The 23096-nt window shown below is 40.8% G+C and overlaps 1 protein-coding gene across 3 annotated transcripts in view; it reads left to right on the top strand.

The window, feature by feature from the left end:
* The window catches only part of dscama (Down syndrome cell adhesion molecule a), a 74789-nt gene that overhangs the window by 29456 nt on the left and 22237 nt on the right, over positions 1-23096 (top strand). For all 3 annotated transcript variants that reach the window (XM_053331169.1, XM_053331170.1, XM_053331168.1), the window contains exons 2-9: positions 10350-10496; positions 11858-12136; positions 13566-13841; positions 14373-14669; positions 15977-16252; positions 18053-18331; positions 19272-19391; positions 19995-20174. In XM_053331169.1, coding sequence (XP_053187144.1) covers positions 10350-10496; positions 11858-12136; positions 13566-13841; positions 14373-14669; positions 15977-16252; positions 18053-18331; positions 19272-19391; positions 19995-20174 — 1854 coding nt within the window. The remainder of the gene's footprint in view (positions 1-10349; positions 10497-11857; positions 12137-13565; positions 13842-14372; positions 14670-15976; positions 16253-18052; positions 18332-19271; positions 19392-19994; positions 20175-23096) is intronic.

The raw sequence follows: 23096 nt of genomic DNA, 5'->3' as shown, positions 1-23096 counted from the left end.
ATGTTCTATACCCTGAGCCAGTTTTGACCCGGTCATAAAAAGTGTTTATACCAAATGTTGAAGCACAGATGTGTTAAGAAAGCATCAATAATTGATCAATAAATGTGATTCAACTTTGATTCATGTTTCAGAGAGCAGAGAGAGTGTATTTTTTATCTCATTTTAGGAGAAAAAACAGCTCCTATCACACAATATCATGTCCTATTTAACATAAGACATGAAAATATAACATAGCAATAATGATGGAAATGATGGAAATGTATTTAATGTAAAGTGAAAATGACAAGAACTTTATGGAGCCATCAGTCTTCACTGCTCCATCATAAAAAGATTCACATTTAGCATCTTCTTTTTTTTACTAAATTACTAAACTAAAATAGTTTTGAGATCAACAAGTTTTGGTCCTTTAGATTCTGCTTTGCTGTCTGGTGTGACCCTGACCCTTTTATTTCCACTTTCAAGTGACATAAAGTCAAAAATAGAAAGGTCTAGTAATGAATGATCTTATCAAGTGTTAATTTGGAGATTTAATTTCTCCACATTATGTAAACATTATTTTAATATCATGAGAAGACATCTGATCATTACGTGCACAGACTTACTTAATATAGAAATCATTTTTTTCTTCACTGTGTGGATAAAAATATGTCAGTGTCTTCTGCGTCCGCATGCCTCGTCTCACCATGTCTGCCTCCCACTCTCCTCTCTTCCTCTTTACCTTCATCTTTCTCCCCTCGCTGCCTCCTTCTCTCCTCTCTCCTCCTCAGTGTGGCTCCTGAATATTTAATAAGCCTGAATTACCGAGGCCCTCAACTGTAATGACGGGAAAATCAGACAATTAAAGCAGAAGGGCTCCGGCTTTAAGTCTCACCTCCCCCAGAGGAGCCAGAGATTATTTAAAGTGGCACACTGTTTGATTATCTAATCCTTCTCTTGCCCCCTCTGCTTTACTCACAGAGCAGCGTTGCCTGCTCCACTTGCCACCGCAAATTACCATGAAACACCAATGAGCACTGTATTTAAGTCCTTTTCCATAAGCGGGGAATGTGACGCTATGAAGTCTCAGGGGAATGGCACTATGGGAGTAACTCTTTTACACACAGGTTATCACAGTTTAGCAAGGGGGCTTGATGGGGTTGACTCGTTCTCACTTAGGGGATGTAATTAATAATCGTGTTGAGATGTGTGCATTTGCATGAAAAACCACATGACTTCACGCTGAAAATGGCCCCGTGTGTGTAAGTGTGTGTGCGTGCGTGTGTGTAGATTATAGTGCAAATATCATTTCTGAGTGTGTGTTTCAGCAGCATTGAAAAGAGTGTTAGTTGGAGTTGTTACTTTTTTCCCTAAGGTGGCAACAGAGGTATTAAACCTTGGCCTTTTTTTTTGGATTGAAAGGGGAAGCTAGAAGTGTGTGTGTTAGTGTGCGTGTGTGTGTGCTAAAAGAGTGTGTGTGTCCACCAAGATAACCCTGACTTGGTGTAAAGTCCGCCTCTTTTTTCTCACTCTCTAAACAAAGGCTGTTTTGTCGGCTCTTGCGATGAATAGAATTGTCAGCTTGACTTATTATCCAGACACGTATTGTGATTGAGTAGATACTAATAGCTTCCTTAATGCCTGCCAGTGCTACACACACACACACACACACACACACACACACACACACACACACACACACAGAGGTTCCACACAGAGACGCAGACAGAGAGATGAATATTCATGATTATACAGCTGAGGCTCAACACTGGCTCATTTAGCGTTGGCCAGAGAGAGGCCAATGATAGCATTATAAAAACACAACCATCGGGGGTTTAATAGCTTGACTCTCGTACTGCCTAATTATGCCACACACACACACACACACACACACACATACACAGCATAGATAGAAACACACACACAAGCACAGATCTGAAAGCTATTGTGACGGAGATGTCCCTCCTTGGTTTTGACTTCGGCAGACAAACATTTGTCTCGTAGAAAAAAGAAAAAAAAAGTGCTCACGCAGCTGCCTTCCGAAAAACAGTCTGTCGGAGAATAGAGACGTCCTGTCATAGTGTGTCAGCGTCTGCAAAATAAGCTCTGTACACATGAACCCTATTCTTACGCCCTCCATTGTTTGATTGTGCGTATATTTGATGAGATAGAGTTTCATCGGTGTGTCTGCACAGCCCAGGTGCGTCTGCAGGTTTTGGATAGAGGCGATTGTTTGGAATGGGCAAAGCTGCTGACAGTGACTTTAAATAGCACAGAATCATTGTTTTCATATTGGGCTGATGTGACAGATGTCCCTGATATGTCTACTGTGATATTTCTTTTTAGGTTCAATCAAGCAAAAGCAATTTACATGAACAGCAAAATTAGAGCTGCAATAAGAAGTCAATTTAATCCATTAGTTACCCACTAGAAAATAATTCTGCTGCTGTGTTGATTTATATTGTTTTCAAGTAAAAACCAACATATTTGCTGGTTCCAGGTTCTTAAATATGCTGCATTTCCATGTCTAACATTATAGTAAGTTTAATAAGTCAGATTTTTTTGACTGATTGTCAGACAACAAAAGACATTTGATAACATTACATTGGGCTCTAGTGATATATTGTGATGCATCATGCAATTTGTTATCGTTTTATACCAAATGATTAACAGAAAAAATTATTGGAAGATTAATCAATGTTGAAAATTATCATTAATCGCAGCGTCAAGCAAAATCATTTCCAAATAAGGAGCTAATGCCATTGAAGAGTTTCTCCTCTCCTTCTGTTTTCAGCACTAAACCTCACACTGGTGAACAGTAGCCATCCCTACTATCAGAACATTTTGTTTCATTGCCATGTCGAATCTCTTGTGGAGTATTGCTCTGAAGACAGACAGTATCTAAAATCTCTATTCCTTTTAACACGACAGAGGAATGTGGAGCAGCGATGAGGCCAAGCGCCTCAGGGCTTAAGCTTCCCTGTTGTCTCCTCATTTGAATATTGTTGCATCTAGTTTTAATAGCGGTTTATTCAGTCAAGCAGAAGATGACATCTTTATCTGTGGTTGACATATGAGGCCGTTAGCCTCAGGCTAGCGTGTGTCTAGTTAATGAGCAGAGGGATGCTGCCGCTGATTAGGAGCGGCAATAAAAAAAAAAAAAAGCTCGGCTTTGGATTCTGACTCAACTCTGTAGTGATGGGATCAGGCTGCGTGAAGTTTATAGTCCAGGTGTGATGAGAAACTAGGGCAGGTGCATGCTCTGTTTGTGTTTTCCTGTACTCTTCTGTTTGCCTTCTTATGAAGGCCAAATGTACTTTACAGTGTTTTGATGAGACTGAGTCAAACTTATTCTGTTGTCTGTTTGCAGTTTTAAGATACAGTATGTCACATGATCAGCTTAGTTTGATTTAGCTTACCTTGGATGTTGGATCAGTAAAAATCTGCACTAACTAGACTACACTTTGTAACTTTATACATGTGCAAATTCATAAATTCCCTTATGAAAAACATTTTAAAACACATCAGACTTCACCAGGATGATTTAGGATGATATTTGTTGTGTTGGGTTCTTTTACAGAGAATAAAGACTGACGTTTACTTGCTTTATTTAACACTGGCAGGGTAAAGTGAACAAACATACATGACAGTCCCCTGACTCAGAAGCTATATAAACCCTCCCCATGACATCTCTAGTATATCCAGTGGAAACAGATTACATTGCACCAGAATATTTTCTTTATTTTTCAGTGAATTGTTGTTTTATAAAACATTGGAGGGTTAAAAACAAAAAACTTAATGTTTCACTGATGCTTTCAAATGTCTTGTTTGTGAGTTATATTTAGTTTATTATAACGTAAGGCAAACAAAATGAGCAGTTCCTTACATTTTTGGTATTTTGCTTAATAAATGACGATAAACAAAAGATTATTAAAATGAGTGCAGATTAAATTGTACATAGACTAAATAATAATAAATCAACAAATAGCTTCAGCTCTAATCATATCTATTTCTTATTTATGTGTTCATATCTTCATATTGACTTCCTATTTATGTGCTTATCTTTGCTAAAAATAAACAGATGAGCATACCTCTGTATGCAGAGACACATAAGATACTCACAAGTGTAACTCAGTACAAGACAAAGATTCAAACAAGGAAAATCTCATAGCAGCAAAATGCAATTTAACAGGGAAAAAAGAGCAACAGAGGATACATGCATGACAGATGAGGCAATAATAAACGGCATTATATGAAATCTGAATGAGAATATTAGGTAGATAGATTGCATACAAGAATAAGTAAGACGAGGATGAGGATAAAGATCAGGATTTGGCTTTAATAAATCCTGCATCATATTCCCTGCATGCATCTAAGCCTGGACAGTGTTTCCAACCTCTCCACCATTTACAGTACTGGGAATATTGCTTGCTAAGCGAATGGTGGCCGGTGTGTTGCCATGGCAACCCCCGGCAGCTGTCAGTGTGCCTCCTGTAAGAATGACAAATGATTTTTATTAGAGGGGCTCTAAATTGGTGGGATCCCCCCTCTCCATAAAGATGCTTATCCCAGCCTGATCAAACTGGAGTCACTCTGCCAATAACTGTGACCGAGCCTAATTACAACACCGGGCCCTCCTGGGCTCATCATACACTCATTATTACTCACAGACTACACCCGTAATTCCTAGCGCCAGTTCACTGCGTGACATTTTAGTAGTGGGGGGAAACAATTTGGCGTCGCATATGTGGCGGTGTTGCAGCCACAGATGGTTATTGATGAATTTTCATATGTTTTTTCCAAATGATATCAGCTCAACATCTGCCAGTCACATGTATTTGTATCTGTGTATTTGTTCCTCTGTGATCACAATAATAGATTTAATCTCTGAGCAAACTGCAGCTTTGTTTTGTTGAATAGAGGGTGGATAACATATTTAATATTTATCATTCCTTTGTGGTTACACCATTTGACATTTTCAGGAGCATTCAGTCTTACTTTTGGTAAAAAAAATTATGCAAATGTCATTTTAAAAAAACAATAAAAATACAAAATGCACATAACAAACCTGATGCTGCTTTTAAAACTAGTTTTAGATATGTTTTAGCTGCTCATCTTGCCAACCCTTATCTGTCACTGACCCGTATAAAGGGAAAACTTTACTTTTAGTCACTTAGGGGCATATATGTAGGTTTTGAAATAAATAACATCTAAATCTAGATCTACACTCACTAAATAACCTCAGTAATGATGTGATTGTGCTTTAGGCTGTGTTGCTTAATGACAGCCATCCAGTACATGTACAGCTTACATCTCCAACTGTTTGGTTGAAGTTGAAAAGACCTTGTGAAGTTATACATTCAAAAGCAAAAGTATTTGAAGTGTGATAAAAGCACAATAATTAAGCAGGAACAGTAAGAAGCTCACCCAACACTCTATTTTTAAAATCAATCCTCAATGCAGATGGCTGTTGGTTTGTTAGTGTGCTCATGTTATATTCAAACAGCATGGATTATCTTCTTGTTTTTTTAGTTTTATTTTGTCAAGCTGTATGACTTTGAGTGGCCAAGGTCTCGGTGACACTGTAGCTGTCTCCTGGGACCAAACTCCACTCGCTAATACACTCCAAGACAGTAGCACAGTGGGGACGCTGCCTCCACGCTGCCTCCACGCTGCCTCCACGCTGCCAGCAGAGTGATGAGGAAGCAATTTTTACATGCATTGTTTAGCTGACTCTGTAGCTTTCTCGTAAGTGGCGTCCAGACTGCCGGGTGTTGATAGGTCAGACGACTCAAAGTTCTTCACAGGAGTCAGAGGAGTGCAGGTTGAGGCGTTCAAGGACAAGAGGAGAAAAAATAAATAAAGTATGGAGTTGGAGGTTGGGGGGAGGAATGGGATTTGTAACATTGTCTATTGTTAAAATAATATACTGTTCTGCCTTCAGAGCTGCAAAGGTATGCATAGATATATTCAAGTCAGTGTTCTCACTTTTAATGATCACAATGTCTTTACATCATATCACATGCACAACTTGCTTTTACAACACTTTCTAAAGCATGTTTGATTTTGATTTGAGGACAGACAGACAGTAAGAGAAAGAGAGAGAGGGCTCCTGTTGAGATCTGTCAGACAGACACGGCTGACTTTTTTTTTCTTTTTTTTGATAATTGCTCTGCCTAGCCATGATCTGAATTAGCATATGAAAGTTGTCTTTTTTTCTTCTTTCACTAGGAGCGCATAGCTGTAAGCTAATTTGTAAGTCATTTTAGATGACAGAGAATGGTTGTATCCCAGAGGTGCTTTTTCCCCTCTTGATCTTTTATTTTCTCTCTCTCTCTCTCTCTCTCTCTTTCTCTCTCTCTCTCTCTCTCTGTCTCTTTCTGATGCTTGCTCTCTTTATCACTCCATCTCTTCTCTCCCTCCTCCCATCTCATCTTTCCTGCACTCGTGTCTCAATTATAGAATATTGAAATGACTCAGGGAGCCAAGGTAACTCTTTTCAGATGAAGCGTGTGTTTTTGGGCAGATGGTCGCCCAGTGAGCGTAGGTCAGAGTGCTCAGCTATGTCACCACATGTGTCATTGTGTTTCACCTTATCTTAAATCCGTCCCTCTTCGTCCTTGTCACACGTTAACCTGTGTGTCTGGTGGCGACACATTCACACCAGTTCTGTCCTTGATAAAAAAAAGTGTAACAATAGCATTGTGATATTATGGACATGATTCAGCCTTTTCTCACTGTTTCTATTATGTCTTGCAAGCAATTTAGGTTTCAGTGAAAAACCTCCCAATTTGGATGAACAAAGAGTCTACTTGCAGGCTTGGTGTGGCTTATATGGGGATTAATTGAAGCTATTGAGTGTGGATCCACAGAAAGAGACTTGTGTTTCTGGCACCGTCGATGCCAAAGCAGCTGGGCGGGCCGAGGAAGGGAAGAGGAGAAGACTGATAGTCCAGCAAGCCACCTGGAGTCAAGTGAAGCCATAGTTTCAGAAATATACACTCATACACCCAGGTGTGGACACAAACGCATGCTCGTATGTCTAGCATGCTCACTCACAGACATACACACACACACACACACACAGTGCAAGAACAGTGGAGGCTGTCTCTGGCGGTGTTAGTATGCAGTAGGTGGAGCAGAGAGGAGCAGGAAAAAAGCATAGTGGAGCTCCTTCGATCGTTATTATTGACCATTCCTCCATGCAGCTGTATGCTGCATAAACACATTCGCACTCACTTGCATGCACATAGAAACACACAGGCTCGCACACAGAGACTTGAATATACAGACACACAAGGCAGTGTGTGATTTGAGAGAGCTGCAGTGGTACGAGCATATACAGAAATGCCCTCAGCTTACAAGGACAAGCACATACAGTACTGTGCTGCAGGCTGCAGCGCTGTGTGAGACAATCAATTGTGTTTGTTGGTGGTGAGCATGAGCTGGCTCAGGGAAGAAAGAAATGAAATCTAACCAATAATCAAGAGCATAATCAATTACTATGGTATTTAAGGTTTTTAGATTAATGGCAACTTCTACAGCCTTCTGTTTTAATTGCAATTGTCTGAATATGCACCATCTGAAAAACACATGCACAGCTGTGTTTGCAAACTGCATGATGCATAATCTATCTGTATCATAAAAAACACTGGTAATTCACATTTCAGGTTCTGGCAAGCTGAGTTTCTTAGTCAGGAAGTAGTAGGAGCTATTTCATTTCCAAAGCCTGAAGATGATGTATGTGTACAGACAGAATGAAGAACTAAACCAAGATGTTAGTACTGTACAGTAGCTACTGTGAAAAAAACAGCTTGATGTGTAACACTGTTGCCTGTAAAAGTCAAACAATACCTCATTACATCAGTGGAATACAGTAGAGTGCTATTTCTCTTCTTATATTACTCTTGCTAAAAAAACACATAACACATTTCAAATAATATGTTTCTTAAATGTAGTTTAAAGCACATTATTCAGTTGTTACAGTGGAATTTGTAATGACTCCAAAATCATACATACATATCAATAAATCTCAGTCTACACAGTGAGACGTTCACTTCTAGAGCAGGCTGGTTTGCTGGTAGACTAGACTCTCACACACACACACACACACATGTAAACAGGTGTGTGAGTATGTGTGTGTGTGTGTGTGTCTGTTTTAACATGAATTTAAAACGCGGGTGTACTCCCCTCTCTCAATGCTGGCCTTTTGTCACAGTGACAGGCAGTCTGTTCTAATGAAAGCGCCTCTCATTCAGAAGCCTGCCTTGTCAACTTTTGATGCGGGGCAACTTTCAGCTGGGGGAGAAGAAGAGGGGTAAAGAAAAAGGGGGGTAGAGGAGAGACATGAGAGACAGCCTGCTTTCCCCTTTTTTTCCTTTGATATCTGCTTTCTCTGAATTCTTTTCCTTGAAGATGAACGGCAGTTGCAACCAGCAAAATTCAAATTTGGTAATATTTACTAGTGGATGATTGTCTGTCACATACTAGACCATTTCAACCAGGAGCAGACCCCCACCCCCCCACCCCCTTTAGGATATCAAATCCATGGTCTCTCATTTCTAACTAGGTCAACCCTTGCTCACTATACCTCCTCTGTGTATCCCGCTCTGTCTCCTTCCTTTTTTTCTACCCCCATTTTTCTCTGTCCTCTCATTCATCCCTTTCTAATTGAACAATTAAACAATGGAAGTCATTTGTTGAAACTCATTCAGCTCATTTTGTGCTTAAAGACTTATTTTTTTCCCCTTAAAGTGGCAGATCAGTTTCCCTGTAAGCTTCCAAACATACATTGAAAAACCAGAAGTGACCAAATATAATTCCAATGATGTTTGCTGCCATTATTTTGAAAATCATTTCGGTCATTTTTCGGGCCAAAATGACAAATATGCTCAAATATGAGGATTTGCTGTTTGATTGTTGGCTGGATTAAACACAATTGATGTTATTATTGATTAAACTCAATTGATAATAACTCTCTGATTTCTTGTTGGGATGTTGCAACTAACACCTTTAAAACATTGACCTCATGCTGCATTTTTACACCTCTTTCCACTATTTTATCTTGCACTATACAGGGGCCTGTGCAATCTGTCTTTATCCCTACTAAACTGTCATGAGAGGACTAAATGAGAGTAATTCAACACCCCATAAAATCTGAATTATAATATCTCTACCGATATTGCCAGAATCCCCCACTGTACAGCAACATCAGGCCCATTTGATCCCGTCCCAGACAGGCTTCTCCATCACCTGTGACACATGAAAAGCCCCTGCAGCCGTCGGCTACAGCGCACATCACTCCTCATAAACACTGACTACCTCTCTCCACTTCCATGTGTTCACGCAAATTAGCATAACATTAGCATGATATTAGCACATCCGACCTGCGCATGCCATGCCTTATCAAAGCGCTCTGTGATCCCTGGCTCCCCACGCTTCAGTCTGGAACAGAGAGAGAGAGGAAAGTGAGAGAGAGACAGAGAGTTTCCCCTGAGAGAGAGAGAGAGAGAGAGAGAGGGGAGAGCGATGAGCTACATGATAACGAGTTGTGTTACACAGCTACACAACACACAGGCTTGTCACAGTGCCTCAGAGCTGTGCAGAGCTAAATGGGCTGCAGCAGATGTTTGGTGACTACAATCACACAGGGCAGCGTGCCTCACTTGACTTGCAAATATTTGCTAAGAGACTTCAATATTGGATTTTCTTTGTTTTCTTCTTTTAGAATGTGTAAGGTAGTGATTCAAGTGCATAAGAATGACTACACACACACACACACATACACGGCACGCTTTCTTCTTCACAGTTTCCCAGTGACTGTAGGATATTATTGAAAATGCTGGTTGATTCCCAAGATGAAATCGGGATGCAATTGATTTTTGTTTGTTCCTTTCATCGCGCACACACGGTGGCTCACACACTACTGACTAGATTTTGGCATTATGTGGTGAAACAGTACTTTTCAAGTGTGTTTTGGCATTTTCAAAAGATCACACAAGTTGATATTTGTTTTACTGATGCTCAGCTAGAGCTAATGTTCACTTGTTTTATCATTCAGATTGTGTATAATCGGAATTATATTGTACAAAAGTTCAAATATAGTTTGTTTACACTATCTTGTGCTGAATGAAATGAATCTGTCCAGTTTTGTAGTGAATCTGCAAGCTACAGATCTCTTCCAGTCCAGCATTATACTGATTGATCTGAAGCAATAAACAATACTTACCTGTCAAATAAGGTAAAAATATCCGTGAGGCTGTTATATTAAAATGTTATTTTTTTGGTTTTATTGTTTCATTAAGATCCTTCATATATGCTTCCTACGTTAATAATGTGACGTCAATATGTCATGCTGTTCTGTTTACTTCCAGTGTCACGGTTTCTCATCACATCCACGGGAGCCCTGTATATCCTGGATGTGCAAATGGAAGACGGGCTGTACAACTACAGGTGTATGACGCGCCATCGATACACAGGAGAAACCCGACAGAGCAATAGTGCCCGCCTCATTGTCTCAGGTGAGAGAAATGAACATCCAGAATATGCAGTGTTAAAATGATGCATAAAACAAAATGCGAGCCATTATAAAACGACTCTAATCTGCTCTTTAAACCCAATCCAACCAGATGCATTGTTTTGAACCATTTCTTACCCTTTTGTTTCCTCTTCTGTTTGTCTTTCTGATAGTGTAACTGTTGGCTTTAGTTAGTAGTGTTTGTAGAAAGACACAGAGCATATGGAAATAAATTGCACAAGTAAAAACAAATGTGAAAAGAATCGAGAACGACAGGAAAAAAACACATGAATTAAAGACAGGATGACATGTGGTAAAGGTCATTAGATCTGTGCCAACACAGTTTTGGGGGGAGTGAGGGGGGGGTGAGGTTCAGCACAGAAAATGCCCTCCCTTATCTGCAACAATTTAAAGGGTCACTCCAGCTGTTTAAAGAGTGATATCAGGCTTTAACAGAAAGGCTTTTTTTTTTTTTTTGTACAAACAGTAAACACACATTTGCATTTACCAGGCAGGGAGGGATGCTCAAATCTGCTGTTAAGTTGCATTATGGGAATTGTAGTACCCAGTGTTTTTGGGGCTTAACCATACTATTTTTGTTAATGCAAGTTATTTTTACAGCGTTTAATTAGTCTCAAAGCCCAGCAACGTAAACATTGGGTGCGTGCATGTGATATCAACACACAGAACAGTATCAGCATCCTCGTGTGGGAGCATTTCTGCTCCGCATTCACAAACGTCCCGTGGGCACGCAGCTATGACGAGGCTATGACAGCGAGCTTGACCCTCCTGATGTGCTCACAACTGCTCAACACTTTGCTTGCTCGTCAAGTTGACTTTCGAGACTTTGGAGGCAAGGATGGAATATAAAGTTCCTCCTTCTTACATCGATCACTCAGAATACTGACCGTGACCTTTGATTGGCTGTTTGGTTTGATAACTGACAAAAATACGACAAGTAATGATATTTTGCAGCTAATTCTCTGATTTTCTCACAAATCTCAAACGGTGGTTTAATGACTCTCTGGAGTCTCCTTGGTAATTTAGTCTAGATTTGACAAGTTGGTCTATTTCTTCCCTGCCTCCAGGTCGCTGCCCGTATCACTACCATGCACCTGGTTTTATGTGTGTGGGACTTTTGACACTAATTCAACACCATACTACATACGACTTGATAAACATAATTTTTCTGAAGTGGCACATTTAGCACTCCATAGATTTTGGGAATACCATACGTGCACATGAGACACAAAATGACACCACTGTGAGTCCCTTTATTCCATCAGCCACCATGACAAGTGAACAAGTAACAATAGAAACTCAAATCTCTTACCACACTCTACTGCCCCCTCCACCCCCCCGCAGATCCCACAAACTCAGCGCCCCATATCCTGGACAGCTTTGAGCGTCGTGAGGTGATGGCGTCTCATCGAGTGGAGTTACCCTGCAAGGCCTCTGGTCACCCCGCACCCAAATACCGCTGGCTAAAGGACAACCGGCCGCTGGAGCCCGACACACGCTTCAGACAGAGTGTGACAGGCCTGCTGATAGAGAGAGCCCAGCCCAGCGACACGGGCTCATATGTGTGTGAGGTGTGGAACGGCTACGGAAATGCTGAAGTGGTTGGAAGGCTGCTGGTGAAAGGTCAGTGTCTATGAGCTGGTGCTAAGTCATTGGGGTTTTTATCTTTGTTCTGATACCTCAAAACAGGAAGAAGCTGTACATGCTGCTTCTATTTATTGGCGTCGCATGAAGCTTTTTGAACAAATCAGCACCAAACAGATTATGGAAATTGTTCCAGTTCCCAATATAGTACTTACATTTGTATAATGTAACACTGCACTCTCTGATAAAGAAGACCTATTATGCTTTACCGTATTTTCAGTCATACATAATGTCACACAATGTCAGATAGTGTCAAATTCTAGTCAAGGCAAGGTAAAATAAGTAGTTTAGTAAGTAAGTAGTGTAAGTATACTAGTTGTCTGCAGCTCTTCATCAAACATCATCATCACCGTGGCTGTCTCTGCTTGTAGTATCCCTCCCATTATTTCTATCTGACCTGCTCAACAAACAGCTTTTTTTGTGTTGCCTGTTTTTAGCACAGCTGACGAAGGGTCTGTTAATTCAGTGAGAAAATGATACAGGAAATGTTAGGTTTTCATCAGAGGTAACTTAAAGCGATTCTGGCTTCTGGAAAGCTGGCCAATCAGAACAGAGTCATTAGAAAGGGTGGTCCTTAAAGAAACAGGACCTAAGACTGACTGCCTATTAGAGACAGAGGCTGAACTAAGGCGCTCTATAAAGGGAACCTGGTATAGGATAAATAAATACTTTTTTGAACCATGAATCATGCAAAGCTACTCTAGTGTCCAAAAATAAGCATATAGAAATGGAAATGAGCATAATAGGTCCCCTTTAAATGCAACTAGTTTTAAACTTTAACTTTAGTATTTCCAGTTCAAGCTATCAGAAATGTTGTTCTTTTTATCTCACTGTATTTATTTATCAGCTATAGTTACTACTTACTTTTCAGGTTAAGATGTTGCATAAAAACATCTTAAAAGTTAATAAATGTAGAGCTTCCACAATTAGTCGATAGACTGAAACACAACCACTGACTATTTGAATTATAATTTTGAGCCAATTTTTAAGAAAAAATGCCCAAATTCTCTGGCCTCCCAGGTGAAAGATTGATTTTGTTCAGTAGTTTCCTATCACAGTAAACTGAAGATCTTTGTATTGTCGACAAGACAGCTGATGACATCACCTTTGGCTTTGGGAGACAAATTTTGTCTTAGTTTCAGCTCTATGTAAAATACATACAGATATTGTTATAGACTACTAAACTACCCAACAGTATTTAAAATAGTAAGAGTTAGCTCCACCTTAACATGTAACAATAAAATAGTACTTACTCAATGATGCATCAGATCTAACAAGCTAATTTAATATATGATAAAGTGTTACTCACATTTTTCTGCAGAACATTTTCAAGTATTTTCACATATCCACTTCAGTAAAGGATATGAACACTTCATCCATCACTGACCATTCCCTGCCTTTCCCACAGAGCCCCTGAAGGTAGTGGTGAGCCCACGGAAGGTGAAGGGCAGTGTTGGGAGCCAGGTTTCACTGTCCTGCGGTGTAACCGGCTCTGAGGAGTACCAGCTGTCCTGGTATCGCAACGGAGAGCTCATCTACCCGAGTAACAGCGTCCGCATGACAGGCCAAAACAGGGAGAACCTAGTCATGGCCGGCATGGCCAAGAGCGATGGAGGAGCCTATCAATGCTTTGCCCGACATGGAAAGATGTCTGCACAGGACTTTGTTCAGGTCATACTGGAAGGTCAGAATCTACGTTGATCTCAGTGGAGATGTGTGGGTGGTAGCAGTCATCATACTGTACTTTGAATGGATAAGCAGCTGAATTTGCAGGCATTTGCTGCTTGTGTTGTGTGTACAGGTATATGTGGATGTACATGTGAATCCAAACTGATATGATCTGTATCCTGCAGTATAGCCGAGGCCCAGCCCATTTGATTAGATTTTGTGAAAAAGGCTTCCATTCTGCTACATGAGCTGGACTGCTGCTGTGGCTGCCTCACATGACCACTCCAATATAAGGAGAATATTGATAATCAATGATGTTTGTGGAGCCAGAGAAAGTAGCTGTTTTAATCTGCATTGCACTCTTAATTCTGCTTTTTACACAGCAGACATGAATATATGGCACTGAAAAGACAAATCAGTCTGGATTTTGAAAAGATCCTCATTAATAAAAGCTTCAGATAAGCTTTTGTAATGATCTATTATGAATGCAGTCATTGTAGAATATTAAAACATTGCATTGCTTTGTCTCTCTGCTCATGCTTCCTAGATGGGACCCCCAAAATTCTGACATCATTCAGCGAGAAGGTCTACAACATCAACGAGTTCGTATCGCTGTCGTGCACGGTGAAGGGCACGCCGGAACCTCGGGTGACGTGGACTCTGGATGACGAGCCAGTGGTACGGGACAGCCGCCACCGCATCTCTCACTACACCAACGCTGAGGGCCACGTGGTCAGCCACCTCAACATCAGCCAGACCCAGGTCCCAGATGGAGGGGTGTACCGCTGCATCTGCAACAACTCGGCCGGGACCGTTTCCTACCAGGCGCGAATAAACGTAAGAGGTGCTTGTCAGATCAACTCTTCCAACACACCATCACATATACACATCAACATGTCTTGATTTATTCTGTTTTTTTATAAGTTGTCTGAATTGGCACGTGGATGTGCAGATGTTGAAACATCGCCTGACTAAGTTTGCCAATAAGTTTGAGTTTTTGGTGTCTTCAGAGTGTTTCTCCAAGCTTAGAATAGAATAGAATAGGGCTTCCTGTAGTAGCTCCTCCTATCATCAGTCACTGGTGTCAGCATTAACTTTTCTAATGCCCCACTTCCTACCCAACACCTGCTGATAGCTTTATATTGGGACACCATTAGGGTGATTTACTGTTACTCTAGTGTATGACTGTAGAGCTATCTGCTCTCTACAGGGACATAGTTTCCTGGATTGCTGTATTCATGTAGCGGTAATACTGGGGCACTCAAGCTTTCTGTGCTTGGTGCAAGGCCATTAGTATTTCTGTATTGCACAGAGGGAAGGGGGCTTTCTGTACACTGATTGGTTTAATTTGATTGTGTTCATTCTTGCATGTTGTAAGGCTAAATAGGGCGATCCTCTAGCCCTTAAGCGAGGGTCCACGGATGCCGAATGCAGCCAACCAATGAAGATAAATCTCCACAGGTGCCATTGCTGAGAAAGTGTAATGACTGTTTCTCACATCGTTGGCTCCTTAATCGTGCTAAAGAGAGTAGCAACCAAGGATATGCTTGTGCTCAAAGTACACTACAGAGCCTAGTTAAACTGTCTTCTACAGTGCTTTAAAGAGAAACCTAATAGTCCATTTCCCTGATAGACACTGAGCTATGGAACCCTATTGGTTATTCTGTTGGTTTTTCACAAGTGAGCACCAACGCCGGCAACATGAGTAATGGTTTTGATAATAGCTTCATGAGTGGAGAAAGGGAACATTCCACTCCAGTGCTTGTCAGAGGCAATCATGGCACCGAAGAGGTCGAAGCGGAAGGTAATATTCGCTACAGGCTCAAATAGAAGGGAACACCCTTTGACTAATTCATCTAAGAATGAGTCCATGGTTCTGACAAGGCCAAAAAAAGGCATGTTGGAGAAAGTTAGAGTTGAACAGAAGGCTTTTTTTGAGTGACTACAAGGTCATCTTAGTCAGGTAGTGTCAAACTCCTAAATAAATATTGGTAACGGTTTTATTTCTCACTATCAGAATGAATCAAGGCATGTAAACTTTGTGGTGTCTCAAAAACACACACAACGGCAGCACAGCAACACATTGTTTATACAGCCCCCCCTGCCTCAAAATCATTTTAAGAGAGTTGTCTCTCCAATGTGTCCTTCAAGGGCCTGCCAGCATCAGACCAATGAAAAACCTCACTGCCATCGCTGGGCGGGACATGTACATCCACTGCCGTGTCATTGGCTACCCGTACTACTCCATCAAATGGTACAAGGACTCCAATTTGCTGCCGTACAACCACCGCCAGCGGGCCTTTGAGAACAACGGCACCCTGAAGCTGTTTGATGTGCAAAAGGATGTGGATGAAGGAGAGTATACGTGCAACGTGCTGGTGCAGCCTCAGCTCTCCACACACCAGAGCGTCTATGTTACTGTGAAAGGTATGACCCCCGATTTGATTGGTTTGTCAGTTATATAGTACATACAACACCAGATAGTAAGCCTGGGCCTTGTGTGTGTGGGTCAGTAACAAATAAGGGTTGGCAGGGTGAGCAATTCAAAAATATCTTTAAAATAGTTTTAAAAGCAGCATCAAGTTTGTTAAAATGTACATTTAGTATTTTTGTTGGTTTTATATCATTTGAAATGACATTTGCACCAAATGGTGTAACCACAAAAGAATGATAAATATGAAATATTTTATCCATCTATAGTGTATTTAGGTGTACTTATACAAATAATTACTTAACTAAAACATTTTTTAATGTTTCCTGATCTCCATGATTCTCCAGATTAAATGTAATATTTAGAACAATCGTATTCCATTAGCTTTATTTAATATAAAAAGTTATAATGTAAGATCATGCCAAACTAGTTGATATGGTGTTTTATTGAGAATTCCTCATTTTTAAGCAAATTGAATTATTTGGTAGAACGTTTTTATGGTTACACCACTTAGACATTTTTGCCATAATCCTCTAATATATTCTCTCAAAATGGATTAAAAGCAGAAATGTTATGCTGTGTCCACAAAAAAAGAATGTGCAAGTTCTTCATACGTTTATTTTCACATACACACCCTTTAAATTTGACTAAACCACATGGGCACAAAAAAATGTTGTTGACCTGTATAGAACTATGATCAGATGAAGTTACTGTAGCTGTGTAGATGTAGTCACACATACTCCATCATGCTTATAACCAATCTGATGTGTCAAGTTAGCAGCTCAGGCTATTTATTTAAGGTGTACACACACACACACACACACACTTTATCACTTATCATACAGCTGTATTTGTTGAGTACATTCATAGATACATCGTTAATCTCCCAGTCTGTGGACAGTCAAATGGAATCACTTTATCAGTCTGCACGTTGACCCCGGAGCAACTTTCCATCTGCCATACATCACATTTAAAAGACACATTAAAGCATCATGTTAGTATCTACCTATCTTAGTTGTAGAGAACACAGATATGCAGAGGGGTATTGTATATCATATCTGCTAAAGTAAAAAAAAAGCAACTCACATCACTGATAGTAAAGCAGCATCTCCATCATTCTAGCCAGCTTATCTGGAGCTCATCTGAATATACAGCGGAGCCGAGCTGAGCCAGATGATAGTAACCTCAGATGGCTCTCTTTCTTTCAATGACGCTGCATAATTTGAAATGTCGGATGGGCAACCCCCCCCCCCCCCCCCCCCCCCCCTCTCTTTCTCTCTCGCTCTCTCTCTAGCGGGTCTTGACGTGCTAACTAGTGTGCGAGGGGGAAATCACACAGCGTAGACAAAGCTACGCCGCCATTCCACCTCGGCTAATTTGCCTCTCAGCTGCTTAGCATTCCACCGCTGCCGAGAGGGAATCCCCAGGAGCCTATTATGCCTATTTTGTTGTGAATTAAATAAGCGCTGAAGTGCTGCTTATTCCAATGTTATTTTAAATCGTTAATTTTCCAAAGCATCTGGTTCTCACGATGGCTACAGTGTCCCAAGAGAGCGAAAGAGAGAGAGAGAGAGAAAATGATATATATGTGTTGTTTTAGAGAGAATTCAGCCAGTATTTCACTGACCTCTGCAAAATAAAAGCACAATTTTAATACAAAGAATAAGGTGATAAACAGTGGTTGTTTTTTTACATGCACTTAAATGATGACTGATTTTGAAGCTACATTTGCTGTTGAGGCATGCAACCCCCAGGACTGAGGTTAAAATGAAGGTGTATGTATGTCTCTTCCACAGTCCCACCTACCATCCACCCGTTCGAGTTCCCTCGCTTTTCCATCGGCCAGCGAGTGTTCATCCCCTGCGTGGTCATGTCCGGCGACCAGCCAGTCTTCATCACCTGGCAGAAGGACGGGCGGCCAATCCCAGCCAGTCTGGGCGTCACCATCGACAACATAGACTTCACCAGCTCCCTCCGTATCTCCAACCTCACGCTCATGCACAACGGCAACTACACCTGCATTGCACGCAACCAGGCCGCAGCTGTGGAGCACCAGAGCCAGCTCATCGTCCGAGGTGAGCGGGGGAAGGAGGAGAAGAAGAAGGAGTAGGGTGCAGGAGGAAAAGGATAGGGTGTCATTTCTCTAGAGATACAAGCAGAGATCCTTGTGTCTTATGTCATTTGCAACCTAAAGTTTGGTGATAAATATTCACTCCTCGAGCTGAAGTTTGGTCAACAAAAGAGCTCAAGAGATGTCTGTGTGATTAGTAGACATGTATTTGATTTTGAGATGACTCAGCTGAATCTAATATAAGGGTCAGTGACAAATAAGTGTTGGCAAGATGAGCAGTTAAAAAATATCTTTAAAAATTGCCAAAGAAAGCAGCATCAGGTTAGTTAAAATGTACATGTTGTATTTTTGTTGGTTTTATGTCGTTTGAAATGACATTTGCACCATTAAATACCAAAAGTAAGACTGAATACTCCTGGAAATGTCAAATGGTGTAACCACAAAGAATGATAAATATTAAATATTTTATCCACCTACAGTGTATTTAAGTGGACTTATACTAATGATTACTTACTAATGGTTCCTGATCTCCATGATTCTCCAGATTAAATGTAATATTTAGAACAATTGTATTCCATTACTTTTATTGAATATAAAAAATCATAATGTAAGATCATGCCAAACTAGTTGATATGGTGTTTTATTGACAATTTAGTGTTTTTAAGCAAGTTGAATTATTTGGTAGAAAGTTTTTATGGTTACACCACTTAGACATTTTTACCATAATCCTCTAATATATTCTCTCAAAATGGATTAAAAGCAGAAATTTGATGCTAGGTCCACACAAAAAAGAATGTGTGCAAGTTATTCATACGTTTATTTTCACATTTTAACCCCTTTAAATTTGACTAAACCACATGGACACCAAACAAACCCTCATTGACCCAGACATGTATTTAATTTTGTGATGACTCATCTGAATCTAACACATATTTTAATTGCAGTTCCTCCCAAATTTGTGGTGCAACCGAAGGACCAGGATGGCATCTATGGAAAAGCTGTGATACTAAACTGCTCAGCTGAAGGCTATCCTGTTCCTACCATCCAGTGGGAGTACTCTAAAGGTAAACACACAGCATGAATATATGCATGTGTACACCATGCATACACACACACACGCCTGATGAACAAAGTGTAGGCTTACCACACAACTGTTCCTCAGGTTCAGTGAAAGTGTTGAACGTTTGCCTTCTTTCTTCTTTTCACAATAGCGCTGAATCGGAAGATAGATTGTTTTGTTTTTTTTCCAGTCCATTCTTTCAACATAATGTCCACAGCCTTGAGGTTGAATGCATAAAAACACCCACCTCAAGTCCAAACAAGAGAGAGTGAGATGAGGAACAGTAGCAGTTCAAGGAAGACCTTCTTCTTACTGTGGAAGTGAGAACAGGTGGAAGATTATGTAACATAAACTCACATTATTCCATCCTGGCTGGGTGTACAGAACAGTAACAATTGGTAATATCCTTTGCTTTCATATTGGTCAATTATGATGTTGCTTACTTATGACACGTGATGGAGGCTCATATGCTGTTTCTAGTGTCTGGTATTCCTTGAAAATGACCATATTTCAGACAAGGTTGGATAAGATTAACCTGCCATGTACTGTATGGTTTCTTCTACATCCATGCAGCCCTGATCAACACTAACTTGATCTTCTCCGACAGGCGCCGGGGTCCCTCAGTTCAAACCCATCGCCCTCAACTCAGGCTTTCGGATCGAGGTGCTGGTCAACGGCTCTCTGCTCATCAAACACGTTCTGGAAGAAGACAGCGGCTTCTACCTGTGTCGAGTCAGCAACGACGTCGGGGCCGATGTTAGCAAGTCCATGTATCTCAATGTCAAAAGTAAGTCTAGGGGGGGAAATGGCACCTTTGTGATGTCTGCATTCGATTCTCTCTGTATGGAAGGTTATGTAGTGTATGTGGTGTATCATTTTAAGGTCAGATTTCCATAAAAATTGTTAGTAATGCTTGTTTTTTTATCTAGTGATTCTCTTTGTGCATGCCCTGGCTGCTCATTAAAATGTAAAAAAAAGTTAACACTAAAGCACAAAGGTTAAGTGAGTTGAACCGGAGTCGTCTTTGTCTGTGTGACATTCAGGCCACCAGCAAGATGCCGTCATGGCACTCGCTCTGTGCTTTCTGCCTGAATGAATCCCACGAAAGCAACGCACAGAGCCACCGCATCTCTTGGAGAAAGTACAGCATTTATCCGCTGTGTGGCCAAGGACTTAGCTCCCCTCCATTAAGCCCTGAATTCTGCATGCAGGCAGGAGCTGCCATGTGGAAAAGAGGGCTGAAGGATGAAGGAAAGGGGGTTGGAGGAGGAATGGGTTATCCATGTCCACACCCCCTCCCCTACCTTTCCCTCCCATGTCTGTCTGTCTACTCTCTTTTCTCTAGTCTTCTCCTCTCTGTACTGCACCTTTTCTCTATTTCAATCTATTGTTTGCAGGAGATACATACATCTATGTCCTTCCCTTCATGCCCAAACAGTGCTTGTATAAATTTGCTGAGCTGCCATGTTCTGATTACCTCTGACATTATCAAAGGATTGGAGCTAGCAGCTATCATGGTCAAGCTACCATGCATGCACACACATTTGTCAAGAGATCATGACCATAATCATTACATATGTGCTACAGAAAGAAGTATAAATTGCAGAGTTGGTTTTAATTCATGCAACTAAACTCTCTGACGTTTGAATAAATGCTTACTTCTCAGTGTTTTTTGTTGTAATATAACACTCTTTTCAATAGGAATACTGCCCTCTTCAGGTTGAAACAACACTGAAACAAAACAGTCATGATTGAATTCATCATATCTTCTCAAATAGAGATATGCTGAAAGCTGGGATTTGACAGTCTGCAGGCGTCTAGCAGATACTGTACAACTGAAATCCACTAAAATGTACACTTATGTGAGTTTGAGCTTGTGCATGTGATTGTGTGTGTCTCTCTCTCTCTCTCTCTCTCTCTCTCTCTCTCTCTGTGTGTGTGTGTGTGTGTGTGTGTGTGTGATGTGTGATCTCCAGCTGGTCCACTGTGGCTGGGTGCTCATTTTGATCAGTCACTGCTAGATGAGGCTTATGCCTCCATGGCTCTTATCAAGCCAGAGCAGAGTACTCCCCGCTGAGTGTCTCTCTGTCTGCCAGCCACAGCCAAACAGGCTACCACTCCTCATGACCCCTCCAACCCATCATGCTCCCTCACAGACAGACATACATGCACAGAGACACAGAAGCCCCTTCTGTCAATTGACTGTTATTTATAATTGAATAGCTCGCATCCTTTTGAAGATTTGCTATAATAGTCTGCTACCTACTCACTGATCTTTCTGCTGATTGCTCTAAAAGTTGTTAAAAAGTATTCTCAATTAAAAGTAAGCTTCTTAATGGCATTTCTTCCATGCATTTATATTAGAAATAATATAGCTGTAAAATTAGACTGAATCCTCCATACTCCATTATTCTTGTAAAATCAGCACATGTTACAGTAGAAGCATATTTGAGTCTGTAGGATCACTGCATAATAATAATAAGGTGTATTTTAGATGATATTACTTCATATTTTATGAGATTGCTGTTGGTTAAAGCTGTGCACATTTTTAAATATAAGTTTATTAAATATAGTATAGTGATATTGTAAATATGATCTTGTTAGGTCACACAGCTTGTGCTGATGTTGTAACTTTTAATACACATCACCCATCTGGCTTTCTCCAAAAAATACTCCAAAATTAGCTTCACTTGACTTGTATTTGCATTCTACTAATGTGCAATATATGCTATGTGCTATATATATTTTACACAAATAAACAAATATTACATTGCAATCTTAGGTAAAAATCTCAGATTGGTTTTATTATCTGTATTAACCAGATCATTGATGACATGCAAGTCCTGGAAAAACACTGTGAGATTTGGGTTCTTTTATACAAAAGATATTGATCTGTGCATTTTTATGTCTGACGGGCTTTGTGAGAGCATATGTGTGTGTGTGTGTGTGTGTGTGTGTGTGTGTGTGTGTGTGTGTGTGTGTGTGTGTGTGTGTGTGTGTGTGTGTGTATGTGTGTCAGCAGTCCCTAAGGTGCAATCTCAGCTCTTGAAGTGTCAGGCTGTTGTTGTGATAGTTTGGCTGTCCTGATCTGTGTTTTTGCTCTCTGTAGTAACCCGAATCTCCCTGGGCGCCCAGGGAGCCACACCACACCCCCTCTCCTGTGTGTGTGTGTGCATGTATTGTGTGTGTGTGTGTGTGTGTGTGTGTGTGTGTGTGTGTGTGTGTGTGTGTGTGTGTGTGTGTGTGCGTGTGTATGTGTGTGTGTGTGTGTGTGCAGTGTGCAGACATCAAGTTTATTAACCCTTAAAGCTAAATAGGTGCAGCCTGTGTAGTGCACTCTAATGTCTGTGGCTGTAATGGTGGGTAATGTTTGACGCTGTAATGTTCTGTACACTCTGTGCTGATTTTGTGTTGTTTATCCAGGCCAGCCTACACCAATTGAGCAGTGGTGGCTACTTAAGAGGCTTAGGAGCCAATTAGGGAGGCACACAAGCTGACGCACGCTGAAGTACACACGTGATGGATAGTATGATCTTCGCTGTGTATTATTGGCTGTCCAAGTGTGGCTTGATGTATCAGTAAACAAACAGTGGAAAATCAATACAGAACAGAGACACAGGGTGAAGATGCTATTGGGTCACTTGTGTGTAACAAAGGTGAGCAAACAAGCTCTCAGGTGCTCACAAAGGCATACATTCTCACACAAAGG

This window comes from Scomber japonicus, chromosome 13 (assembly GCF_027409825.1).
Source record: "Scomber japonicus isolate fScoJap1 chromosome 13, fScoJap1.pri, whole genome shotgun sequence".
Classification (NCBI taxonomy): domain Eukaryota; kingdom Metazoa; phylum Chordata; class Actinopteri; order Scombriformes; family Scombridae; genus Scomber; species Scomber japonicus.
Note: the sequence above shows the minus strand (reverse complement) of the source record. Positions and strands in the feature narration are given on the sequence as shown.